A 12,871-nucleotide genomic window follows, 5' to 3' on the forward strand; every position below is an offset into this window, starting at 1 on the left:
TCTAACACTAAGGAGCCCTCCTAGCAGTCTCTCTCCTCACCCAGGCGACTGTGAGCCACGTCTCCAGTCTCAGAGTAGCTCCACCAGACCCTGCTCCTGACCATCTCGTCCTACCTCTCATCCCAGGGGCAGCTGTAAAGGGTACAGAGCAAATCAGGATGAATCCCTTTGCAAAGAAATAGAGACTCTGAGGTCAAATATTACATACACTGAGAAGGTAATTTTAAAGGCTTTCTACACAAGCATGCTTAACAAGTCTAAATAGGTAAATACTGCTAATACTGCGTGACATCAGGTTTCCTACTTGGGGAAATAAAATGGTGGGAGTGCTAACAGCAGACCAGTGCTACCTCTAGGAGTGACTGCTGCAGAAGGAGCTCGCATCTGGGGGCCTCACAGAGTTGCTGACTTAAAAAGTAACCCCCTTAAAAAAATGAGGCCTTGTGGGGAGGGGTTTAGCTTATGGGGGAGGGGTTTAGCTCAGCAGTAGAGCGCCCTGCTTAGCATGCATGAGGTCCTGGGTTCAATCCCCAGTACCTCCATTAAAAATGAATAAACAAACAAACCTAATTACCCCCCCCCACGAAAATAAGATAATCTAAAAAAAATTAAAAAAAAAATTTTTTTAAATGAGGCCTGGCACAGAACACCAAGACAACAAATAGATGCTGAAATTATCCTAGTTCTTTATAAAAAATAAAGGTACATCTGTCCCAGAATCATGCAAGAACTCTGAACAACAACAAAAATGTCTCATGAGAGCTAATTAATTCTCAAATATCAGTTAAATACAGATGTCAGTTCTTATTTAATACGCTGCTAATCTACACGACTGTCAGAGCACTAACATTTGACTGAGGTGATGGGAGGAAGGCTGGTCCAGGTGGTAGTTCTTTCATAGGTAGGTTGAGTTACTATATTAGTAGCTGACTTTACTGGTGCAAAAATCTCAACACATGGAGAATACATTTCCCGGCAGCATTTTCTAAAACTAACCAAAAATATGATGATGTATCTAATTAAGGCCCTCCTAATTTGAGTGCCTCCTACTTGAGCACCAAATGTGGCAAGAGACATAAAAAACATAAATAGATGAAGTGCTTTTTCTAGAGGATCACTAGCATGAAATATACATGAAACATGCAGCAGAGGAGAATTTAGAACCTACTCCCTAAAACGGACCTAAGTGTGAGAGCTAATAGCATGTGGGGCCTTATCAGGGTCCTTTTCAAGGAAAAGCGAAATCAATAAAGAGAACCAGAGAAAGAGTGGGGGGGGGGAGGAAGCTAGTCAATGTCTACATGTTGAAATATTTAAATATCCTCTCCCTATAGTACAACCGAAGACGTGCTCAGTCATCAGTCCCCGTGAAAATGCGTTTTCTGTTTTTGGAAATAAAAAGATGAAACCCATACGAGCCAGGACATTTTCTTTACAGGGCTCGGAGCTCCATTCACCCACCTGATTTGCTAGAAATAGTCTGAAAGGCTGATTATTAATAATTTAACTGTTCAAAGAGCTGGATTAACTCATCGAATCCTCCTAATGCCTCTAGAGACAGGTAGAGTAGTCATTCCGTTTTGTGGATGAGGAAACTGAGGGTCAGGGAGTTTAAGCAAACTGCCCAGCTGCCCCACGGGTAGCAAACGGCTGGAGTTAGGATTCAAAGGCAGGTAGTTAAACCGAGGGAAGAGCGTGTGCTCTAAACGACTGTGCTGTGCTTAGCTGAGGTTTAAGGGATGCAACTTCATACTACTCTGCATTTGGATGTGGTTTCTAGACTGAGTCGTCAGCCTGCAGCTGCGTACATCAGGCAATCACAAACCTAAAAGGCTATGGAGCCAGCAGGTATTTGCGGGAGTGAGAAGGGCCAGGTGTGAAAAACAGGAAGACGAATGGCAGCTGACCCTCCAAACTGGAGGGAAGAGAACGTGCCATGGGGACAGCGGCCACCTAGAGCAGGACAACCCACAGAGGGGGGCCCCTTCGACACTCCTGTCGACTGTTACCTTAAGGAAAGCTGGGTAGGGTGCTGCCAGATTTTTAGGTTTTTCCAAAAAAGGAGGGGGGAAGGGAAAAAACCCTGATGTTTTACAGGAAATCTCTCCAGGTTTATGTGTTTGCCTTAAAAAAAAAAGAAAGAAAGAAAGAAAAAGAAACATGAAATAAAACAACCTGTTGGCAGTATGTGGTCCTCCGGCTGGTGACTTCTTTTACACCATTAAAGGAGGAGACAGCCATCACATGGATTAAAATGCCTTGCTTTTAAACCTCCAAGGACTTTCTTGGCTCTTCTCGGTATGACAGTGGCCCTAGACTCACTCAGCAGGTAATGAACACAGAGCCTGTTACATATCGAGGCACACCTGGTCAAAGCAACGGACGTTTCTCTCTCCTGAGACACAGGCAGAAAAAGTTAAGAGGTATATGCAGAGTGATACTGTCTGCTGATTTTTCTTTATACCAGGGGCTCATAAAATAAGGTATAATTGTCCAAGCTGGCTTCCTGGAAACTACTCCTGCCTCCAGCAAATCTACTAACACGGCTGGGGAGGAACAGAAACTCAACAGAATTATGATTCTTGGTTTACAGGAAGTTTGCACGTTCATCTCGGCAAAGAATGACTGCATGGCCAAATTTTCTTTCCTGGCTTACTGTCATTCCCCTGTCAATGAATAGCTTATCCACACCTGCTGTAGGGCTAGGCTACCCTTTGTGGCCACTACAGAGTTCTCAAAGAGCTGCACTTTAAAAAAAAAGAAAAGGAAAACAGTGAAAATTGTAAGCAGAGAAACTAAGAGACATGGTAGGTAAAGAGGAGTAAGAAATTCTGACTCTTTCACACACAGATGCTCCAGGGTCCCTGTTTCACTATTTCCGAAAACTCCTTATAGAAAATATAAGAAAGATTTATCAATAAAACTCCATGGTTTAAAGCCTCTTGCTTTTTATACTACTTAATCTTTATAATGAGGTTTGCTTTCTCATACAAAACAAGCAGTACAGTTACAATGAAAAACTAAAACCACAACTTGTTATTCATTGTAAAGAACGCCAGGTACAATACCAGCTAATGTCAAAAACTGGGGGTAACTCAAAACTGATCCATACGACTTTGTAATTTACAGAAATAAAACGTGCTTTTTCTTTCTATCAATTTTTCAATTGAAATGAGATGTCATCTTCTTACTATTAAAACTGCATCCCATGATTACTGAGTAGAAACCAAATCAACTGACCAAAACGTAGCCTAACCAGTTTATCTACTCTGGACGGCTGTATGACACCCTAAAACATCTCTACTTTGGTTTTCCAAGACTTGTTCATTGTTTACCACGGTCTGGGGACAGTGTCGGGTACCGATTTCTCAGAGATCACGTTTGAAGTCCCGCGCACAGGAGGCGCAGCTGCTGCACCGCCCTCGGTCTATGAAGGGTTATCGGGGGAGAAGGAGGGGCTCCAACAGCTGCTCACAAAGGCAGTGCCCCGGGAGGGAAGAAGGGACGGTATTCTTGATGGAAGCGTCTGTTTGTTTTAAAACTAAGTCGTAGCATGAAATAGTTACCTTGAGTATGCTAGGACCCTTTTCCCCCTCTAACAACTCAACCCAAAAGTGTTATTTCATTCTCTCACTCCAATCCTTCCAAATAAATGATGGTATTTCACAAGTCCTAAAGAATCCTTCTCCAATTGGATTTTTTTTTAATTTTGTCATCTAAACTCCTATTCCAAATAGCTTAAATGACACCTCATAAAACATCCCACCAAACAGCAAGAACAGCCTCTCTGAACGCAGTGTAAGTTTACTGGTACCTTTGGAGCGAAAACCCATGAAACAGGAAGTAGAAAGGGCCTGCGCACCCCACGCACACCTTAATAAATCTTGCCCTGTAGACAGGGTCGCCTGCAGGCTTGGTGAAGAGGCTGGAGGTGAAGGAATGAAGCACTCACCTGTCTTTGTAGTTTATCACAGTATCGATGATGGCGTTCATCTGCTTGGTCAGTTTGGGGGGGTTTGGTGATAGCTTCTCAGCTGGAGGGCGGCCTCTCCTCTTCTTAGCCTTTTCCACATCTTCTTTTGCAGGGTCTTTGTCCACATTTCTTCGTCTTTTTCGCTTCTTAAGCCGTACTTCCTCTTCCATTTCTTCCAAATTGCCGTCTTCGATGGCCTGTTCGTAGGGAACAAAGGCGAAAAATTCAGGACAAGAGAATATACATATATATATATATATATATATAAACCCAAACAATTTGGATAATTAGACTAAAATGAAACTAACAACAACAACAAAAAGCAAAAGTTAAGGGTAATCAGTGGAGTACATAGAAAAATAGAAGACCACCATATCAGATCAATGCATCTTTAACCCAAGTCTATTTCATGAGCAAAATACCTTGAAGGCCCAAAACACCTCTAGCAAAGAATATGATAAATATGAAAATATCTATACATTTAAGTGCCTGAAGATAACTAAAACCAAATGAAATTTTAGCTCAATATAAGGAAGAGACTTTTATTGTCTGACTACTGAAAGAAGAGTAAAAGGTAAACCAAAAAAAGGGGTGAGGGATGAAAAAAATTTCCCTAAGACTATATCCTTACAATCAAAAAAGCTTTGACCTTTTCTTCTGTGAGGTTTTACATCAATTTATTCATGATTCACAACATAAATCAAAATCAGATTTCGTTCAAATGGCGCAATTAGTAAACAAGGAAATGGGAAGTACAGAGCCCCATTCCTGGGTAAACGCAGTTCAATCACCCGATAAAGAACACACAGGCACTCACAAACAAAAAACACTTTTTTCCAATTACCTGCAAATGCTTGCTTTAAACCAGAGCCAGCAGCACTAATGCAGAGAGATAATAAAATAGCTATAAAAACAGCCCGATATAAAAAGAAACCTGCTCACAAATGGCTAAACGATCCCTGTGACAGACCCAGAAGTTTAAACTTTTTCCCCCTAATCTCAAAACTTAAGAAAAATAAAGAGAAGAACAAAACTGCAAAGAAAAGAAAAGAAAACAACACAATAGTTAAGAGAAAATGTGACCATGGAAAAGAAAAAAAATTTTTTTTAACCTGTAAATTAAATTTCAAGATCGGTTTCTCACACAAAATAACTGATGTTGTTATTTGTTCCTGCTGCCTCTCAATATTGCCTCCAGTATGCAAATGCTAATCAATCCTTTCTCGAAGCTGAAAGAGCTCTAATCATAAGGCAATTACCTTCATTTCTCCACAGCACCAAACATGGCTAATATTTATGATCATGTGAGTATAACAATCAATATAAAGAGTGATTACAGCTCAGACATAATTTCTTTCACTTGGGTACAATGCCTCCTGAAAAAGAAAGGTTTTGTGAAGAAAACCTGGTGCAGAACACAGAACAACCTGGCATGTTAAAAATGCCAGTGGGATTAAAAGAAAAATATGTTTTCTATGCATCTTCCAATGTGCAAACCCACAGAAGCAACATGCACACACACAGAATCCTCAGGGACAGTCTGAGCCTAGGCCTTAATAATCAAAAGACAATTTCCATCACGATCCTACAGTGTTCAGATAACCACTATGAAGGAGGCGAGGTCTGATGAGTTATGAGGAAAAAGAAGAAGAAGAAGAAAAAAAAGCTCCACATTATTTCATTAATATTCATTTGCCTAAAAAGCAGGACACCCACTATACAGCTAAACACACTGCAGCTAAAGCGAAGGTTAAGAAAAGGAAATTGTCCCGCAAATCTTGGAGGCAGAACATGCTAATAATAAATACAGCATGCAAGGCTGTCAACAGTTAATGGTATTGCTCTCCTCAAGCACCCAGTTACACACAGAAATACGGAGAACACCGGCTTTTGATGTGTTACACACCTACACATGCCTGGGATGTAGTGCTACTGAATCTTCAAGACGGCAACGAAAAAGGATATTTACCTTACCACTATCAGCAGGCCGGCTATCGGAAATCACAGTTAGTGGGGATAAAATTAACAAGCCAGCAAAGCAGCGAGCTGCTAGTCTCTTCATCAGCTGATCAGGAAAAAAAAGAGAGCTGGGGAAAGGCTATGTTTTCATATACAAGTAATTTTATTTTACTGAAAATTTAATACTGAAAGGATTGTGGATACTCAAATCTGCTGTTTCATTCTACCTACTACAAGGCCCGAAGCCTTCCTCCTTCAGCCTGTTTTAATATTGACAACTACTTATCATATTTTTTTCCCCCTTATTATTCCAGGCAGCAGAATTAGAGATTTTAGCTCAGGTGGTTCCTGATTCTTACTCGCATTTTAACAATTAAGCCAATAAGAAAACAAATTAATATTCAAATTTACTGTAAAATCATAAAACAAGGTATGCTTCTTTTTTGTATTTAAAGCTCATTTGAGTGCTTTAAAAAAAACAGTCTGCATGGTTCTGGAGCAGCCTAAAATGATTTTTGTTTTTTTGAATAGAATTTTGTTTTCATTAAATGCATGTAAGCAAAAGCAATGAGCATGTTCCCAAGTTCAAATATTTTAATACGATATGTTATTCTCTTTAAACAAAATCCCGAACAACTGTGACACTTCACTTTCAGTTTCATGCTGTAAAATTTTTCACTGTTTTTCTTTTCTGTGGGGTAAATGAAGAGGGGGGAAGTTGTGAAAAGGTATTTCTACTCTTCCCCCCTCCTTAATTTTGCAACAAAAGGAACAAAGCATAAGCTTGTGATATTTGGACTTTTAAATCTCTAAATCTGTGAGTGCCTAAGGAGTGAAAACAGATTCAACAGCAAAAAGAACTAGTGAAACAATTTTTATTCCACTGCTAATACGTGCAGATTCTTATTAAATTTAGGTTTTGGAATGACGAGGAAAACACAAAGTACTGACCATTATTCCCCTTAAATTAAGGTTTTATGCAGGAATGCAGAGAGCTACAAAACGTCTCCCCTCCTCCCCAAAGATCCCCAAACACATCCATATGCAGTGCTTTATGGTCAGGGATTTCTAAGGGTCTTTTTCTAATGGAAATCAATTCACTAAATATTTCCCAGTGCTTTTCCCACTTAGACGGGGGGAGTAAGATTACTCCTGCCTACAAGGAAAATTAAAAACTGTTCGGCTCTTTAAAAAATTATTTAGTAAACTGGCTTCACTGATACCACTCAGGGCTAGGGGCGAGTGATACACGTACAAAACTTGCTACACAATGCTCAAGTACTACCCCAAAAAGAATTCCCTTCCAAACCTTTTACCAGCACAATAATGAAATAAATCACAGAAGCAAACCCCCAGTTTCCGATTGGTGACGTGTTGCGCAAGAGTGCGAACCCTAATTCAACATACAGACGGCTCCCATGCTGAACTGCCTCTAGATTTAATGAAGTGAATAGGAAGGAAGTCGGGGGAAAAAAAGTGTACAAATAAGAAATTAACACTTTCCTTCCCTACCCAAATGGTGAGACAACTACAGCGAAGTTTGGTGAGGCACTTCTTTCCTTAAAGGCACACTGCACCCGTTTGGCTCCCGATGTCACTAAAAAAAAAACAAAACAAAACAAAACCCAAACCCAAACCCAAACCCCTTCTGGTGGCAAAAATTCCCAGCCAAGTTAAAACAGTTAAGCATATTTCAGCCTGCGTTTTTCCTGAATGAAGCTGGGAATTACTCCTTCCTCCACTGGATGGCAACCTTCTCCCCCCGCCCCACCTTCTTTCTCTTTCCTTTTTTTTTTTTTTTTTTTTAAAGAATACATGATCATGGCACAGAATGTGCAAGAATGGGATACAGAGTGGCTCTTTCCCCAATTCGTAAAGAAAGCAGCATGTTGGTTCTGATAACAAAAGGCAGGAGACGGTCCTGCAGGATTAGCTGTTTTCAAGGAAACACTTTGCAGCTTGCAAAGCACATGGCAGACCCAGGGATCAGCTGCACGTGGGTCCAGCCATGCCCCTCTCTGTCATCCTGACACACGCTATGTCTTTCAGTGGAAGACGGGCAGTCCAGAAACTAGGCATTATCTTGCTCTTCTCAACCCGTGGTGCAGTGAGGTGCTACTATATGCATAATTTCACAACAGCACGCAGCAGCAGCAGCAGCAGCAGCAGCAGCAGCAGCAGCAGCAGCAGCAGCAGCAGCAGCAGCAGCAGCAAGGATCCATGACGATGAATAGGTAAACAGGAACCAGCAAACAAAAGCCACAAGCCAACTCCAGGCGCATTGTTTCGCTGCAGTTGTCTTTTCCACTCAGCATCTCCAAGTCCCCCAAGCAGGGTGGCACAGCCCTTACAGTGGAACAGACCATCTTAAGAAAAACTGAAAGGAGCAATTCAAAAGGAGTCTAGACAACGCAGGGGAAATTTCTTGGATATGAAATGGGAAATCCAGCATTCTAATATTTAAGGCTGATGTTTAAATATCACGTTTCTGCCCCCTGGCAAGGTCTCACACTCTCTTTCTCTGGGGTCCTCCTCCCTTAAGACTGTAATTGAATTCCAGAAGAGGACCTTAGGATGCTCCTAGGGGTGGGGGTGAGGGGTTACAGAATTGAGGGCTAAGCAGGAAGCAGTGAGGGTTGCTGACAATTACATGTCAGTTCTAGTGTTTCCTGGGGACCACTTACAAGTCACTCAACTTGATTTCAATATTCAGGGAGACTAAACCTCGCTCAAGCCCTGCTAAGTCCTGGATGCAAACAATGTAGGTCATGATCCCCAAAACAAGAGCAGTAGCAGCAGCAGCAGCAGCAAAAAAAGGAAATTTTGTAAGAAAATTTAAGGCTTCACGTAAGAGAAACTGTCTCATAAAAGGAATATTTAACAACAAAAACTGAACATGGAGCTCTTGCTCAAAATGCCACTTCATTTTAGTCAGTCGGTTTAATAAAGACTGCAGCCGTTTTATACAGAATTCAGACCCCGGGCTGAAACTGGACAATGCTAACTATTTGGTTATTATGTGAAAACTAATTACAAGGGAAGCATCATGAAAACAGAGTCAGGAGGCCAGAAAGGGGAGCTCTCTTAGAGCACCACTCCACGCCAATTACAGGAGGAACTGTCAATTACAGACCCCAACAGAGGACTCATCAACAGGCAAGAATCACCAGTTACAGGGCCCAGCAGGAAAAGATGCACGGATGACCCTTGAACAACACGGGTTTGAACTGCGTCAGTCCACTTACACACTGATTCTTTTCAACAGTAAACACTATAGCATTACACAATTTGCAGTTGGGTGCATCTCAAGTTGGGTGCAGGAGACCCGCAGGTACGGAGGGCCGACTATAAGGTACACACAGGTTTTTGTCTGCAGGGAGGATCAGCACTCCTAACCCCGACGCTGCTCAAGGGTCAACTGTACATAGCATCTCCTATAAGAAATCCACTACCCACAGCAGCTCAGCCAGTGAGAAACCGTTACCACCCTGAACTCTCCCTTCCCTATAATAAAACTGGACTTTCATTATAAACCACCCCTCCCAAATAGACTTAAACATATGATGTAGCATTAATCCCACTCTTGGACATATATCTGGAGTGAACTCTAATTTGAAAAGGTACACACACCCCAATGTTCACAGCAGCACTATATACAATAGCCAAGACATGGAAGCCACCTAAATGTCCATCAACAGATGATTGGATAAAGAAGTTATGGTATATTTCTACAATGGAATACTACTCAGCCATAAAAAAGAATAACATAATGCCATTTGCAGCAACATGGATGGACCTAGAGACTGTCATTCTAAGTGAAGCCACCAGAAAGAGAAAGTAAAATACCATATGATATCACTCATATGTGGAATCTAAAAAAAAAAAGTTAAAAAAAAAGGCCACTATGAGCTCATCTACAAAACAGAAACAGACTCGCAGACATAGTAAACAATCTTATGGTTACCGGGGAAAGGTAGTGGGAAGGGATAAATTTGGGAGTTTGAGATTTACAAATGTTAGCCACAATATATAAAAATAGATTAAAGAAAAAAAAAGTTTCTTCTGTATAGCACAGGGAACAATGTTCAATATCTTGTAACAATCTTTGATAAAAAATATGAAAACGAATACATCTGTGTATATGCATGACTGGAATATTGTGCTGGATACCAGAAATTGACATGTTGTAACTGATGCAACTTCAATTAAAAAAAAAAAAAACCCACCCCTCCCAGCTTCCTCCTTTTTCTCTATAAAATAATGTTCCTCTCCTTTGTTTGTTAGACTTGTCTTTAGTTTTTGTTACAGCATGCTTGTCCCAAATTGCAGTTCTCAACTATTCCCAAATAAACGCATTTTTTGCTGGTAAAATAACTTTTCTTTTTGATGTCAACTACTATCCCCCTCACCCAAAGCAACCTATTAGACAGGTATGCATAAAATTACATTCCCAGGGGTGAAATGAGCAGGACACAAAAAGACAAATATTATATGATTCCACTTACATGAGAAAGAACAGTGGTTACCAGGGGTGGAGTGGACAGGGATATGGGGAGCCACTGGTTAATGAGGACAGAATTTCAGTTTGAGACAATGAAAAAGTTCTGGTGTAGAGAAAGGTGACAGCTGTACAACAATGTGCTGAAATGTGCACCTAGAATGATTAAAATAGTACATTTTATGTTATGTGTTTTATCACAATAAAAAGAAGTTCTCTACATATTCAGGAAATACCCCCAACAGCTGCAGGTTCATACGTGTTCGTGACTCCTCCACACACAATGCCAGTGAAATCCTGCTCGCTTCCCTTCCAAACGCAAACCTTACAGTACTTCAGCAAGAAGCACGCTCAGTCCTGTCCTGGTCAATGACGAGAGGCCTTTTCAAAAATCCTCAGTTATTCATTCAGTGTTATTAAGGAACTATCCACAATGTAAGAAAATACCTGTAGACAGGACATACCTATCCGCAAACTATATACTTTTGTTAACAAATGCCTCAAACACTCAAGAAAAGAAACAAGTTAAACTGAAGGCTAAGGATCTTAGCATAGTTTTTTTGTTTATTTGTTTTTTTAAAATGTTTTCTCTGGGGTGCAATTAGCTGATGACATTAACAGACCCTCATTTCTTGTTTTACTCATTTGTCGGGCAACTTGGATGCCAGCTGCATTCCCAGCTCTCCCTGAGCTGGGGGCTGAAATGTCCAATGCTGGCCATGAAGGGAAAGCAAATGGCGCTTCAGTGTAACTGAATTTCTGCTGCTGAGAGCTTTTCAGTTTCTTGCTTGATAGCTTTAGATCACTGCTGCAAAAATGAACCAAGATCTGTCTTTTCCCCTCCCTAGTGGCATAAGAAAGCTACACAGGGACACCTGGAGGAGGAGGGGAAGTAGGGAGCCACAGCTTACACTACTGAGACGAGATAAATCAGTACACTATTTTAGGTAAAAGCAATTTGAGGTTGGGAAGAGGAAAAAGTACAGGAACTATAAAAATTATTTCAGCCACAGATCAACTATGTATGTTTGGGCAGTTTTAATCATAATACTCTATTCAGAGAATGACCTTTCGGTTTAGTGGAAGGTGGCCCCCAAAAGCTCTGGACTCTCCCACATTACAAACAATGTATTAACACCTTTGTTCTTGTAAGTTAGGCACGCACTTTGCTCCAGCTCCCTTGGATGGAATCAAAGAACCTGCAAGAACTTGGGAGCCTTCGAGAGGCTTACAGAAACAATGGAGAATTAAAAGAATTACATTTCTGCCTTCTTATCAAAACCATTTATCCAGTTTCCATCAATTCATAACAGCCAGAACTCCACCTGCTCATCTCTAGAGCAGGGCTTCTCCCAGGGGGCCTGGGCCACCTGTGTACTTTAAGGTTCTCAGGATACTAAAAAAATGAAGACATGCCAAAAGGAGGTAACGGACTGCGGTATCATTTCAGTGCTTCCAAAGCGTCACTTAATGCTTTTGAGATCGGCAGGTAAAACACAATAATTGGGAGTATAACTTCATTTGGAGATGATGACAAATTCGAATTGTAGGTGCTCAAGCCAAATAAACGGTGCCCTTCTGGGCTTCCCTGTGACAGGCTGTCCAGGAGGATCAGAGCCCTCACCCAGGCTTATGCATCACCACCCCAAGGCCAATTCTCTGGTCTGTAAACCCACTGTAGTTCAAGGGAGGAGCACACACAAGTAAAGAAATCAAGAGCACAGTAGTTTGAGGCCATGTCAAAGAGGAAGGAGAGAGCCACAGTTTCCATACATCTTAGATACACAGCATCATGAATACCACTGCTGCTCCGTCTACTTCTACTACGCCCACCATCCCCTCCGCCAGCGGGAGCATCAACTAACACACACGGTTCACCGCGGTGCCAGGCGCTCAGGGCTTGCCACACACTTGCTCATTTAATTCTCACAACAACTCTATGGGGTGCTGTTATCCTCCCCATTTTACAGATGAGAAACTGAGGCACAGAGAGTGGGAGCATACAGGATTAAGAGACACAAACTGTATATAATAGGTAAGTGACAAGGAGACACTGCATAGCACAGGGAATTAGAACCATTATCTTGTAATAATTTTTAATGGAGTACCATCTGTAAAAACATTTAATCATTATGCTATATACCTGAAATTAATGTAAGATTGTAAATCAACTCGACTTCAATTAAAAAAAAAAAAAAGAAGTCGCAGACCCGGGATGTGAACTCTGGAAGTTTGGCTGCATAAACTACACCCTGAACTGGGATGTTATTCCACTTTACAGCACAAATGATGACCCTGAGCCATCAGGAGAAGGTTAAATTATGCTTAGGCTTAGGTGTATAACACATGTTAAAAAAACAACATGGTACGTCTCAGGAAGACTTCCAGCAAAGACACACACCTGCACACGTGTGCGCGCACGCACACACACACACACACAC

General features: G+C 41.3%; 1 protein-coding gene across 8 annotated transcripts in view; it reads right to left on the bottom strand.

Annotated features, from left to right (window-relative positions):
• Positions 1-12,871, bottom strand: part of SMARCA2 (SWI/SNF related BAF chromatin remodeling complex subunit ATPase 2) — a 160,286-nt gene that overhangs the window by 27,538 nt on the left and 119,877 nt on the right. For all 8 annotated transcript variants that reach the window (XM_072959542.1, XM_072959544.1, XM_072959546.1 and 5 more), the window contains one exon: positions 3,953-4,170. In XM_072959542.1, the coding sequence (XP_072815643.1) occupies positions 3,953-4,170 (218 nt within the window). The remainder of the gene's footprint in view (positions 1-3,952; positions 4,171-12,871) is intronic.

Source organism: Vicugna pacos, chromosome 4, assembly GCF_048564905.1.
Source record: "Vicugna pacos chromosome 4, VicPac4, whole genome shotgun sequence".
Classification (NCBI taxonomy): Eukaryota; Metazoa; Chordata; class Mammalia; order Artiodactyla; family Camelidae; genus Vicugna; species Vicugna pacos.